Consider the following 14,817-nt stretch of genomic DNA (forward strand, 5'->3'; position numbering starts at 1 on the left):
CACCCCTCTTTTTTGAATGAGGAGAACCCATACTCTTTTCTGCTAAGTTCTCATTCAAAGCCCAGGCCCACAACTCACAACTCACCTTCCAGCCCAGAACCCATCACATTGTTCTCCATGGAAGTTGTCCTTCAAGCTTGTGCTTGAAGGCTGCACAAGTCCTATAGCCCCTTCTTCTTCTTCTTCTTCTTCTTCTTCTTCTTCTTCTTCTTCTTCTTCTTTAAATGCACCACATTGGTTCAGCACTGTCCATGACAGCCATGGTTTGCAAGAGCCATATGTCAGGAAAGCCCATAACCATGTTTCCAATTTGTTGTACTTTTGGGCAGTGTGTTCATGGGAATTTCCTCTGTCAGGCTGGCATTCTTTGCAGATGGTGCACCTTTGTCTCATGGTCATTGAAGAAACATTTTAGTAGAAGAGGCGTTTCCACCTAAAACATAATGAAGATACAAAAAAGATACAATTTTTTAAAAAAATACAGCAACCCCCATCCAACAAACCCCCCTAAGCAATACCCCCTTTGCTGTTCAGCACCCTCAGCTTTTGTAGCTGGACTTAGTGAGGGCCCTGCCCTCTCAGGCCAGGTGGGAACAAGCCAGCAGGTTTCCCAGGACTCACAGTCACATTAATAATTTTTCTCTGCAGAGGTGTTTTAAAAGTGTTCTGCTTTTAAGAAATACTTTCCACAATGACCTTTAGGTGCCCAGGAAGCCCTGAGAGTCTACTATGGAACCCCCTGTTTGTTACAAAGGATTCTGGGGCATGCTCTGTGATACACTCGGTTCACAGGAAGGCCTCCACAGGTTGGGCCTCTCTGGCCTGGATGACATTGCAGAAGATGGCCAGTAAACTCTGTCAGGGAACCTTCTCCACAATTCCTGGTCCTCTCACTGGTTTATCCAGGGATGGGGAACCTTTGACAGTCCAGAGAAGTTGCTGGACTTCCATAATCCCTAGTCACTGGCTGAGCTGGCTGGGGTTGATGGGAGCTGGAGTCCAACATCTGGAGAGCCAACATCTGGAGAGCTTAATCCTTGATACGCTTCCTGGAAATGCTCAGGTTCCTTGGAACAGTTTGGAAACCACTGCTCTGTGACTCCCATCTTGTTTATGTATCTCCCTCTATAGATTGATGACATGCAGTGGTCAGGTGGCCAGAAGGAGATCCCGTCCTCCGTGTGCAGCCTTCCCTGCAATCCCGGCGAGAGGAAGAAGATGGTGAAGGGCGTGCCCTGCTGCTGGCACTGCGAACTGTGCGACGGCTACCAGTACCAGCTGGACGAGTTCAACTGCGAGATGTGCCCCTTTGACATGCGGCCCAACCTTAACCGCACGGCTTGTCGCCCGACCCCCATCGTCAAGCTGGAGTGGAGCTCCCCCTGGGCCATTCTGCCCATCTTCTTGGCCATGCTGGGCATCCTTGGCACCGTCTTCATCATCATCACCTTCATCCGCTTCAACGACACGCCCATCGTCCGAGCCTCCGGCCGTGAGCTGAGCTACGTGCTGCTCACAGGGATCTTTCTGATCTACACTATCACTTTCCTGATGATTGCGGAGCCTGGCATTGGCGTCTGTGCCTTACGGCGCCTCTTCCTGGGCTTGGGCATGTCCATTAGCTACTCTGCTCTGTTGACCAAAACCAACCGCATCTACCGCATCTTTGAGCAAGGCAAGAAGTCGGTGACGCCACCCAAATTCATCAGTCCCACCTCCCAGCTGGTCATCACTTTCAGCCTCATTTCAATCCAGATAGTGGCTGTGGTCATCTGGCTGGGGGTCGCACCTCCCCACAGCATCATTGACTATGAAGAGCAGCGCACGCCCAACCCGGAGTTTGCCCAGGGGGTGCTCAAATGTGACATGTCAGACTTGTCCATCATCTCCTGCCTCAGCTACAGTATCATCTTGATGGTCACCTGCACAGTCTATGCCATCAAGGCCCGTGGTGTGCCAGAGAACTTCAATGAGGCCAAGCCCATTGGCTTCACCATGTACACGACCTGCATCGTCTGGCTAGCCTTTGTGCCCATCTTCTTTGGCACAGCGCAGTCAGCAGAGAAGGTGGGAACCACCAGGCCAAGAAGTGGGTTGTAGAGGAAAGGAAACCTGGTAGGCGTGGCAGGGGTCGGGTTAAGCAGCGCACAAGGACCAAGCTATTTATTTACTTATTTATTACATCTAGAGGCCACCTTTATCTTCCAACGATCTCAAGGTGCTGTACATAGTTCTCCTCCCCATTTGATCCTCACAACAACCCTGTGAGGTAGGTTAGCCTAGAAGATGCTGACTGGCCCATGGTCACCCAGTGAGCTTCATGGCTGAGTGGGGATTTCAACCCTACTCTCCCACATCATAGTCCAACACTCTAACCATTATACCACACTGGCTAGAGGATAACATGTGAGAAGTTATTGATAACAGCAGCAGAAAGGGAAGGGATGTTTTTCCCTTTTGTCCAGTCAGAATTGCCCTCTCCAGGCTGCCTTTCCTTCCTCAGGCAAAGGATGCAGGCACCCTCTGTCTTTTCAGTTAAAAAACAAACCCAAACGCCCAATTTCAGGAGGCTGTTCACACATCTGCTATATATTGTATGGTTTGGCCCTAGGAGCTCAAACAGGCAGGCAGAAGCTCTCTATGAAACGTTTCTTGCTGGGCTGTACCAATTCAGATTGCAGGCAGGAAGTGGGGCGGGCACTTTCCTGAAACAATATGAGAACTAAAACACAAGCACCTTTCGAAATTTGCATTTCTCTGAATTTTGCAATGCCAAATAATGGTTAGAAAAATGCATATAATTAGGGGAAAGTGCACAAAAGTGCGTGTTAGTGAAGACAACTCACAGAAATGCATTCTATTAGGCAAAACTGCTTTGCAAAAATCTGGATATTAGGGGAAATTGCATGCAAAACTGTTCATATTAAGAGAAATACACACTTAAAGTGCTGGTGAATTTTCATGAGGTCTTAAAACTAAGAGAAACCAAAATTGACAGAGTGGCCAATTTCTAGTCAAGCCTTTATTACCCACATTTGTATATGTAATACCTACTGGTTTGTCCCTTGTTGAGTTAACCTGAGCTGGTCATGATTTCTCAGCCTAGCCAACCTTACAGGGTTGTTGTGAGGAAAGATAACCCCACATCTGCTGCCCTGAGCTGTCTGGAGAGAGGAATGCCATTGCAATAAAGCAAGCAGAACGGGAACTTAGACCGATGACCCACCCCCAAGCCTTCCTCCAGTTCTGCGCTCCTGGGATTTAAATGTCACAACATTTCCTGAACTATCAAGTCTGTCATTCTCAGAGGGTGTGCAGCGAGAGAGCTGCTAGGGGTGCCATGATAAGTCACATTCATTCAGTAATTAACGGTTGCCTAGGAGCGCAATGTGCCTGCCTGGCACATCTCTGCACAAGGCGGTCCTCTTGCCTTTTTGCCTCCCACCCAGTCCGGCAACTCATGTAGTGAGTGAGGCAGACTTCGCTCCAGGTGGGTAAATCCTAACTCTGCCCCATTTCCGAAGTGAACCTTCTCTGGTATAAAGGTGATTTCAATCCAGGGCAGAGGTGGGGGAACAAGGTTTAGCTCTCGAAAGGTTGGGGTGCGATGGACTTCAGTAGTTCAAGCAGACTCATATGAGCTGACATGGGACACCCAAGACAGCCTGATCCAGTCCTGAGTTGGGTGTCTCTTGGGGCCCCTTCCAGGCAAGGGTACCAGCTCCCAGGGGCTGAAGCACTATGGGCCCCCAACCTTTTTTAAGGAGGCCAGGGGCCCCTCCATATTCAGAGGGCCCCATGTGCAATGTCAGAACATTGTCTCAGGCCCCTTCAATCATTTGGAGAAGCTTCCATATCAGGGATGATTTGTGCCTACCGGGGCAGTCAGACACAATCCTGCTTTAAATGTTGTGCCTGCCTGCAAAAGTTTTGGGATTGTTACACAGCTTCGTTTCCTATTTGTGCATATCTGGTCACTTCCTGCTAAAATCCTGCAACTTTTCAAACCATTAATGTTTGAAGCTGGGGGTGGGGGGTGGGGAGCTTCTGCTACAGCCCCTCCAGACAGCAATAATGTGTTAGCATTGAGAAAACAGCTAGTTAAACAAAACAAATCTGCCACTAATACACTATTATTGTGTCAAGAAGGTGTTGCAGAATGGGCCCACAATAAAGCACCATTCCGGAAGGGCCTGAAGTCCACTGACATCAACAGTCTTAGGCATGCAAACGCCAGTTAAATGCATGCAGGGCAGGTTAAAAATCCATCACAATCCACCTCTCTGTCGCAAGTTGTTTCCCTGTCTGTGCTCAGGTTGGACAATCGACAGAATTAGGCAGTGAAGCTCTCCTTGGGCTGGGTTGCAGGTTTGAAAAACATCCCTGGTTCTCGACAAATAACAGATCAGGAGAGAAGGCTGGGTTGAATCCTGCTGTGCTAGTTTTCTGCAGGCAGAGCTTTTGGAAACTCCGGGAAACACTCAAAACCTGAAATGATACAGGCTGGGAAGAGATTTGTCCGTCGCAATTGTATGATGATAATGATAATGAAAATATATTACTTATACCCCACCTATCTGGCAGGGCCTCCCCAGCCACTCTGGGCAGCTTCCAACAGAATATTAAAAACATGATAAAACATCAAACATTTCAAATTTCCCAAAACAGGATTGCCTTCAGATGTCTTCTATAAGTCAGATAGTTGTTTATTTCCTTGACATCTGGTGGGAGGGTGTTCCACAGGGCGGGCGCCACTACCGAGAAGGCCCTCTGCCTGGTTCCCTGTAACTTCGCTTCTCGCCGTGAGGGAACCGCCAGAAGGCCCTCGGAGCTGGACCTCAGTGTTTGAGCTGAATGAAGTGGCCCCAATCCAGTAGAGGGAGAAAAGATAGCCCTCCTACTTTCTTGGCCAGCCTCCCGTTCTTCTCCCTGCCAGATCTACATTCAGACGACGACGCTGACCATCTCGATGAGCCTGAGCGCCTACGTGTCGCTGGGGATGCTCTACGTGCCCAAGGTGTACGTCATCATCTTCCACCCGGAGCAGAACGTGCAGAAGCGGAAGCGCAGCTTCAAGGCAGCAGCCACGGCCGTCAATGCCTCCACGAGGCTCTCGCAGAAAGGGGCGCAGAACGGCGAGAGCAAAGATGAGAAGCCGGACAGTAAGTAGCCAGAAAGTAGGTATCGCTGTCTTATTTTCTCTTTCGGTGGCCCCTTCCTGATGTGCCTCAACTGACCTCCGTCTGCCCTGTAAGTACCACCCCCTTCCTTCTGCCACCCCAAGGTGTTCCCACTCCGGTGTTCCCACTCCTCCCAGTACCACGACCACTGTGCCTTTGGGCCTGACAGACACAGGGCATTTTGCCCCCCGTTGTTTGGAGGAAAGGCCAACTTTGATCTTTTTCTCTCTCTCTCGTTCCTCATTGCAGTAACACACCAGAACCAAAATAGCCTCGACGTGAAAGGAAGTGTGTTCTTAAACTTCAGCCCCACTGGTTTAAAAAATTAAAAATTCCCATCACTAAAAATGGGCCTTACCAATTAATCAACTGACATTTTTATTGATTAATTTATCAGTTTAAGTTTTCAGACCTAACAGGAACTCCTGAAGAGCTGGGGAGAGTTTCAGGGCCTTCACCTAATCACCCTTTGTTTCTTCCTGTTGGAAAGGCCTGGTAAAATAGTAGTTGATAGGTAGTCAGGGCTACTTGCTAGTTGGGAATTTGCAGCAGAAATGGGGGGGGGAGGACAAGGGAGGGGTTTGAGAGCCCCATTCTCTCTCTCAAGCAAGCTGGACCTCACTGTCTTCCTGATGGTTTGTGGGGATCTCAAACCTCCTCGATAAGTTTACAGTAAGCCTGGTGAAGTCCAAACATAATGTGACTTCAACATGCTTGAGTTAATAGTGCTACCCTGGAGCTATTGTCATCATTCCTTGCAAGCCTGGAATAGACATGCCACCTTGTCCTTTTCAAAGACCAGGGGAAACCAGGTTGTGGTGTTGCTGACTGCAGTTCCCACTACCCCTGGCCTTTGGCTGTGCTGGCTGACAGGAGTTGGAATCCCTTTTATTTAGAATAATTTATGCACTGCTTAATCAAAGGAGGCCTATGCAGGACACGTAAAATGTAAAGCAAGTATAACTTAAAACAATTATCAACATACAAATAAAATCAGCATATATTAAAGATGAGTACAGTGGTAGCTTACAGGGACGCGGGTGGCGCTGTGCGTTAAACCACTGAGCCTAGGACTTGCCGATCAGAAGGTCGGCGGTTCGAATCCCCATGACGGGGTGAGCTCCCGTTGCTCGGTCCCTGCTCCTGCCCACCTAGCAGTTCGAAAGCACGTCAAAGTGCAAGTAGATAAATAGGTACCACTCCGGCGGGAAGGTAAACGCCGTTTCCGTGCGCTGCTCTGGTTTGCCAGAAGCGGCTTAGTCATGCTGGCCACATGACCTGGAAGCTGTACGCCGGCTCCCTCTGCCAATAAAGCGAGATGAGCGCCACAACCCCAGAGTCGACCACGACTGGACCTAATGTTCAGGGGTCCCTTTACCTCTACAGTGGTACCTTGGTTTACGAACTTAATCCGTTCTGGAAGTTCATTCTTAAACTGAAACCATTCTTAAACCGAGGCACGGTTTCCCTAATATGGCCTCCCACCACCAGTGCCCTTCCACCATTCAGATTCCGTTCTTAGACCAAGGTAAAGTTTGCAAATCGGGACACTTTGGGTTTTGTGGAGTTCGTAAACTGAATCATTCGTAAACAGGACTGTTCTTAAACCAAGGTACACACAACGTCTTTATGTGCCGGGGCAGGCCTGCTGGAATGGAATTTATTTTGAGCAGGCATCTGAAACAGCACATCAGGTGGAAACTAGTCATCTTTATTTGCTGCTCTGCCTTTGGCTTAGCCCACCTCTGACATATGGACCCCAGAAGGGAAAACTGGCCCTTGGTCTGGGAAAGTTACCCACCCCCACTTTAACAGGGGACGGGCAGGGCTTGAGCCTGCCCACACATACATCCCAGCATGCATGCGCCCCTCTGGGTCACCTATCCAGACAAGCAAGAGGCACGACCAGAATTCAAGGGCCAATTCCAGCCAGGCAAAAACTCCCAAGAAGAGTGTGAAGCAGGAATAGTGGGTGTGTAGGCTAGGGCCAGGACCCTGGAGCCCAACAGAGAGCCTTTGAGGTCTGCATTTGGCCCATGGGCTCAAGGCTTACACCCCTATGTTCAGAAGTTCAGGCACCAAAGATGAACAGGACCTCACAGAAGCCTGGAAGCTTCCCCAAGGGCTCCTGTGTGGTGAAGAAGACGGCAGATTCGCTCCCATCGCGTTTTCTGCAGCTGCAAGCAGGCCTGGAGCCCCTTTGCACACTGGCCTTCGAGGGGAAAGCGGGGCGGGGGTGGCTCTGGAATATTAATAGCCACCCTCTGGGTGAGGATGTCCCAGAGCAGATGGCAAGCACTCACAGCCAAGAGCGCACGCCTGACCAAGCAATGCGCAGAAACAAGGCGAGACGCAGGAACCTTGCCTGTTCACGCTACCTCTGCCCTCTCACTCTGCCCCAGGAGATGCCACTTTGCCCTCTTTCTCAAGATCACATCCTTTACTTAAAACAACAACAAATCAACAAAGCAATACCTTAATGAACATGAAAGAAAAGCCACCCCCAATTTTGTCTCTGCTCAAGCCAGTGGGGATTCAGGTCCCCATTCCGTTCTTCTGCATGCATTGAAAGAGGGGCAGGCATCCAACTTTCTGCCATCCCAATTTAATATTCATTGCTATATATATATACATGGCCCAACCGTAAGAACATGGGATTCCCTTGCTGATTTAGACCAAGGGAAATTTAATCCAGACTCTGCTTCCAAATGCAGCCAGCCCCAAGTGCTTGGCTGCTCATGAGCAGGGCATGACAGACAGGACACACACACCCTGGTGTTAGTTCCCACTGCCTGCCATTCAGGGGTATACTACAGCACTGCCTTTGAACACGGAGGCTCTGCTTAGTTGTGATCTTAAGAAATGTGTAGCGATGGTGTACCTAATGGCTTTTTTGAAAAGCAAGCCGAGCTTTCACCAATTCCACTGCCCAAGAACCTCACCCCCTCTGCTATGTTTTAGATCAGGAGTGGGGAAGGTCTGCCCCCACACCAAGATGTGGCTAAACCACAACACCCATCCGCCCTAGCAAGCATGGCCAAGTGCCAGGGATTATGGGAGTTGTAGTTCAGCAACATCTGGTGAGCCAAAGGGTCCCTACATTTGTTTTGAGTTATCATGGCAGCTTGAAAGTGTGGGAATGTTCAAGGTGGCAGTAGAGGATATATTGTTTATTAATATCCTTCCTAACTTGCGCTAGCAAGTTCCTTTACTCAGCAGAGTTACATTCCCCCTTTTATATGCACAGCGGATAGCTGGTTGCAGGCTCGTGTGAGCCTCTCACTTTTATACAATTCAATCTGTCTCAGATTGAATTGTACATTCCTGGTAAGTTCCCTTGAATCCCTCTTAAAAGAATAGAGACACAACCATCTTATTCAAAGTCAATAAAATAAGTTTACTTACATCAGTTCACAGTTGGATTCCTGAAGGCAGACTTAGTTACAAATATGTACATGTGGATCTACCCCATATGGGGGAATAATCCCAGTGCTTCTGCTAACTGAGAGCTAGCAGAACAGTCCTAGCTAGAAACTGGTCAATTGAAGAAGGAAGTCAAAAAGAGGGAGGTGTGCTGCATGATTTGTCCTTTTGTTACCTGGACAAGTTAGGTCATGCCCACCTTCTATCACATGCAAAAGGAAGGATGCTCCAGCCAGGAGGAACAGGAAGTTTCGATTGGGTGGACCAAACATCCTTCGCATGTCTTCTCTAGCATTACGAGGAATATTGTACTTGACTGCCTCTCATGGATCACATCCCACAGAAAGCATGGTGGTGGCAGAGTGTATATGTGCAAGGGCCCATTAGTCTAGAGCAGGGGTCGGCAAGGCTTACTGGGCATAGGCTGGATCACTCCTGCGGAGATTCTCTGTGGACCAGACCGGCGCAGTGTGACGCCGGAAATTGCGTCTGCGCATGTCCGCAGTGCAGGAAATCGCTTCTGCACATGCCCAGATGCTGAAAACTGTGCCTGCGCAGAAGTGATTTTCAGCGTCTGGGCATGCGCAGAAGCAATTTCTGGTGCTGCAGACATGCGCAGACGCGATTTTTGGCACCTGGGCATGTGCAGAAGCAATTTCCGGAGCCACAGAAGAAAGTCTCCACACCGCGCTGTTCCGGTTTAGCACAGCGCGTGGGGACTCGCTGAGCAGGCAGCTCGGTTTGGGGGCGGCTCGTGGGCCAGTTAAACGGCCTCCATGGGCCGCTTCTGGCACATGGGCCTTAGGATGCCTACCCCTGGTCTAGAGCAGGCATCCCCAAACTAAGGCCCGTGGGCAGGATAAGGCCCGAGGGACTCATTTATCTGGCCCACGGCGACCCCCGCTGCCTGCCTCCGCCAGCATAGTGCAGCTGCCCACTTCTGTGTCGGAGGAGCACCGGAAATAGCTTGTGCACATGTGCAAGCGTTATTTGCGGTGCACATCCAGGTCAGAGGAGGCCCATGCGCATGCGCACAAGCATTTCCGGTGCTCCTCCAACCTGGAAGTGCGCTGGAAATAGTGTATGTGCATGCGCTCCCCCGCCCTCTGGCCTGCCACGCGATCAGCGCTGGAGACACCACGCTTCGGGCCGGAGTCTCCAGCGCTGAGGTAAGTTTGCTGACCCCTGGTCTAGAGCCAGGGTTGACGTAGGTAGGAGAAACTATTGGCCCTTCAGATCTTGTTGGGACTCCACTTCCCATCAGCCCCAGCAAGCACAGCCAATGTTCAGGGATGATGACAGAGGCAGCCCAACACTTGAGAGACTGAAGTGTCTCCGTCTCTGATATAAACAGTTGGGCTGCAAGTCTGTTGAGAACTTTTCACGTTCGCCCGGCAACTGTGTGGAAGCCCCCAGATTACGAACCAGCTTCTTGGCTTAAAGTCCTTCCCCCAGAAACTGAATAGCTCCCCGCCCCCCCGCAGGCAGGTTTTCCGATTTTCCCATTCGGGGTCCCAGCGTGGCCCATCCCCCCCCCGCACCCACCCCTCTCTAACAACTCCCCATTTTGTGTCCTTTGCAGGCCTCCCTAAGGTGATGTACATCAGCTACACAGAACTGACCATGGGGCCCACATGACCGAAGAAAAGGATGGGCACAACCATTGTGGGGAATGGGGGGGAGGGGTTTTTTTGCGGGGTGAAACTCAACAGAAGGGGCTGGGGTGGGCATGTGTTGGGGAATAAACCTGTATTTTTACAACACCACTTTGCTTTTTTTTCCCATCTGCAGCCTAAGGGCATTCAGGGGGCCCTAACTGAGGCCCGAGTGCAACCGGGCACCCCCTTCCCTACTTCTTCTTGGCAGGTGTACAGAACCCATGGAATTGCAGATGTTTTCTGGGCCACAACTCCCATCACCCCTGCCCATTGGCCATGCCAGCTAAGGTGGCTGATGGGAGCTGGAGTCCAATGACATCTGGAGGGCAACACAAGCTCTCGAACCCAGCTCTAGAACGGAACTGCCCACATCAGAAAGGCATCGTATTTTCAGTGTGCTGCCCCTGTCCCAGTCCTCCTCTTACAACAATGAAGGCGCCTGGAGGCTCATTGCCTAGTCCCGATGTGGGCTGCAGAAAGTGCCCCCCCCCCAAGCCAAACACCAAGCACTGGCGATTGGGGGGGGGTGTTATTTACAAAGAGCAAAGGAATTCAACTAGAACAGATAACTGGGATGAGTGAATTCAATTCCAGGCAACCCCCACCCACTGGGGGTGACTGACAGGGGGATAATTATGCCCTCAACTGCTCTGTGGTATCTTCTGAAGCAGCCAGTTCCCTCTCCTCCATCTCTCACCTGCCCCCTGCCTTGTGACAGACATTTTGCTATCTGATGCAGAGCCCAAATGAGTCCCACCCCCCTGCCAGAGGGACAGCGTTCGATTGGACCGGACACTTGTCATGCTGTGTCCTCCCCACATACTGAATGTGCACATATCTTGGCATTCAGTGATGAAGTCCTAGCTGCTGAGAAACTTGGCTTATTTTTTAAACATTTTTTTTTTAATTATTATTATTATTATTATTTATTAAATTTGTATACCGCTCGTTTTCCAAAGATCTCAGGGCTGTTCAGTGCATAAAAATACAGAATAAAATGACAAAGTACATAATAAAAACAAGAACAGAAACAAAATGATACAAATACAGTGGTACCTCCGGTTACGAACTTAATTTGTTCCGGCGGTTCTTATCCTGAAACTGTTCTTAACATGAGGTGCCATTAGTGAAAGCGCGCCTCCAGCGCGCTATTTCCGCTCACATCCCAGGGCAAAGTTCGCATCTGGGAGCAACTACTTCCAGGTTAGTGTAGCTCGTAACCCAACGCATGCGCAACCAGAAGCATTCGTCTCCAGAGATACCACTGTACACTTAAAAGGACATATAGTAGTACATTGGTTCTCAAACTTAATCCGTTCTGGGAGTCCATTCAGCTCCCAAAACCATTCAAAAACCAAGGTGTGGCTTCCGATTAGCTGCAGGAGCTTCCTCCACTCAAGCGGAAGCTGCGTCGGACATTCGGCTTCCAAAAAACATTCGCAAACCGGAACACTTACTTCGGGAGCCAATTTTTTAGGAGGCCAAGCTGTTCAAGAACCAAGGTACCACTGTAGACTGTTTGTCAGCAGAAGGCTTGTTTTCGCCTGGCACTTCAAGATGTATAATGAAGAATATATGCTAAAGTTTTTTGGTTTTTTTAAAGCTAAAACTCACATTTAAACATTTCCTCTGTTAACATTTAATACCCTTCACTAGGAACAGGGAAACTGCAGCCACCCAGATGTTGCCCGATTTCAAGTCCCATCATCCCCGACTATTGTCCTCGATGGCTGGGGATGATGAGAGCTGGAGTCCAACAACCCTGGGAGGGCGTCCAGCTGGGGAAGGATGGCTTAAGGGAAAGACCATTGCTCAGTGGCAGAGCATCTGCTTTGAACGCAGGAGGTCCCAGGTTCAGTCCCCAGCATTTCCTGGCAGAACTGAGAGGGAAACGCATCTGAAATCCTGGAGATTTCAGTCCTGTAGGCAGGACTGAACTAAATATACCAACAGTCTGACTTCGTATAAGTCAGTTTCCTATGTTTTTATGTCCAGAGCCAGCCCATTTTTGCTGCTTGAGGACATTTAAAGGGTATCTAAGGAGGATATGATGAGTTTGACCAAACTGCGGGAGGCAGTGGAAGACAGGAGTGCCTGGCGTGCTCTGGTCCATGGGGTCATGAAGAGTCGGACACGACTAAACAACAACAAGGAGGATATCTACAGGGCTATGACGTGGAGGATGGAGCAAGCTTGCTTTTTCCTGCTCTGGAGCTGAACCAATGACTTCAAGTTGCAAGAAAGGAGATTCTGACTAAACAGCTGGAAGAACTTTCTGGAAGTAAGCGCTGTTCAACAGTGGGACAGACTCCCTCCGGAGGTGGTGGACTCTCCTTCCTTTGAGGTTTTTAAGCAGAGGTTGGGGGACCACCTGTCCTGTATGATCTAGAAGAAGAAGAAGAAGAGTTTGGATTTGATATCCCGCCTTTCACTCCCTTTAAGGAGTCTCAAAGCGGCTCACATTCTCCTTTCCCTTCCTTCCCCCACAACAAACACTCTTTGAGGTGAGTGGGGCTGAGAGACTTCAAAGAAGTGTGACTGGCCCAAGGTCACCCAGCAGCTGCATGTGAAGGAGCGGAGACGTGAACCCGGTTTCCCAGATTACAAGACTACTGCTCTTAACCACTACACCACACTGGCTCCATCTAGTTGAGCTTCCTGCACTGCAGAGGGTTGGACTAGACGACCCTTATGGTCCATCTAAGATTCACTCCCTCTAAGTGCTCCACTCCAATTTCATGTACAGTACAAGCAACCAGACTTCATTTCAGCACCAGGACAGCACCCTCCACCACAGTTGAAGACAGCAAGCTAGCTGGAGGGGGGATAGCATTCAGCTCTGTCCTAATACAGTGGACGCTCAGGTTGCGAACGTGATCCGTGCGGGATCCACATTAGCAACCCGCAGCGTTCGCAACCTGCAGTGGTGTGTCTGCGCACGCACGGGTTGCAATTCATCGCTTCTGCGCATGTGCGACCCCCCAAACCCAGAAGTCACCCGTTCCAGTACTTCCGGGTTTCAGAGGGTCCGTAACCCGAAAAAACGCAACCTGAAGTGTCTGTAACCCAAGGTATGACTGTACTTTGCCAATGTTCCCCGCTTATATCCACCATGATATGCTGCCTGATGGCAAGGCTGGCTCTGCGTATAACCACCCATGCTGTAGCACTGAGCAGCAGCCTCCTATGAACAACCACATCCCATCATTTCTCTCCACAAACACACTTCTTTGGCTCCTCCCTTTTGGCTCAACACTTGCTGTTGATACAGGACAGGCATCCAGTTTGGCTGCCCACACTGCTCCCTTTGGCACCATCCCCTGGGAGGGGAAGCGAGCGCAGAAGCTGCTTTGGCAACAGCCCTTTCCCAGAGGCTTCCAAGCGCCGCCGTGGCAGAGCTGCCAGGAGCCGCAGCGCATCCGCTGCCTGGAGTTTCATTTCCCCCCACCCACCCTCCCTGACTACTTTGACAGCCACCTCTCTGCCTAGGCTGCTGGCCAGCAAGACCTGGAAGCATGCTTGGTCACCCAAAGCCCAGCGCCATCTCTCCTCTCATGTCAAATCTCTCTCTCACACCACCACACACAAAAAATCCACAAAAACCCACAGGGAACTGACAAAACTGGGCAGGGAAACAAGAACAGATGGCTCTGAATTGGGGCACAATTGGGGTGTCTGAATCGAACAAGAAGAGGGGTGGGAGGCAGAGGTGTATAACCCTCCATATTTTGTTGGATTCCCGTCAGCCAGCATGGCCAACGGTCAAGGGTGATGGAGGGTCCCAGGCTCTTCCTCAGCCCTGAACTAGAAGCTGGATTCTTCCCCCTGCCCACCGCTGACTAGCCAACTTCTTTGGGTTGCCAGATGACCAGAAAAAGACTAGCCTGTTTTGTGCCCTTTAGCAGCAGAAGCCAATAGCTGGTTTCCTCTCTTCTGCCCTCCACCAGCAGAAGTAAATTGCAGATCACGTCCCAATGTCTTGCGGATCACACTGCACAACTACAGTACAGCTGTTTGAGAAGCTGGCAAGCCTGCAACTGCCTGCTTGGTGTTTTCTCCCCATTGACTTGGGGTGGGTGGGAAAGGGAGGAGGGAAAAGGCACACAGATGAAGTGTGGAGCTCTGATGGAGTGGTGCTGTCTGCTCCAGCAGCAGAGGGGGCAGGGTGGGGCTGTGGGGCAGAGCGTTGCATGTAGATGGTCCCAGTTTCTAGTCCTGATGGGACTGTCCTGTCCAGGAAGTCCTGGAGAGCCACTGCCACTCAACGTAGGCAGATGACACAGAACACTCCATATAAGGCAGCTTCCTATAACCATTTAGACCAGCCTTTCTCAATCTGTGGGTCCCAAGAGCTCAGGGATGATGGGAGTTGTAGTCCAACAACATCTGGGGACCCACAGGTTGAGAACCGCTGATTGAGACTCTACCTGAAGCAGCTGACATGTCCTTCAGAAATCAATAGGAACAATTGTCTTCTTTGGGGGGAGGGAGGGAGGAGTGTGGTGTGTTTTTGCAGAACGACTTGTCACCTCCTGTGGGATACTTGCCATGCTTTT

General features: G+C 50.3%; 1 protein-coding gene across 1 annotated transcript in view; it reads left to right on the forward strand.

The window, feature by feature from the left end:
- The window catches only part of LOC310667403 (metabotropic glutamate receptor 6-like), a 46,222-nt gene extending 35,956 nt beyond the window's left edge, over positions 1-10,266 (forward strand). The window contains exons 9-11 of the mRNA XM_083419677.1: positions 1,132-2,067; positions 4,937-5,162; positions 10,186-10,266. Coding sequence (XP_083275803.1) covers positions 1,132-2,067; positions 4,937-5,162; positions 10,186-10,241 — 1,218 coding nt within the window. The 3' untranslated portion in view covers positions 10,242-10,266. The remainder of the gene's footprint in view (positions 1-1,131; positions 2,068-4,936; positions 5,163-10,185) is intronic.
- Positions 10,267-14,817: the final 4,551 nt, after the last annotated feature.

Source organism: Podarcis tiliguerta (assembly GCF_965153285.1).
Source record: "Podarcis tiliguerta genome assembly, chromosome: 17".
NCBI classification, from domain to species: Eukaryota; Metazoa; Chordata; class Lepidosauria; order Squamata; family Lacertidae; genus Podarcis; species Podarcis tiliguerta.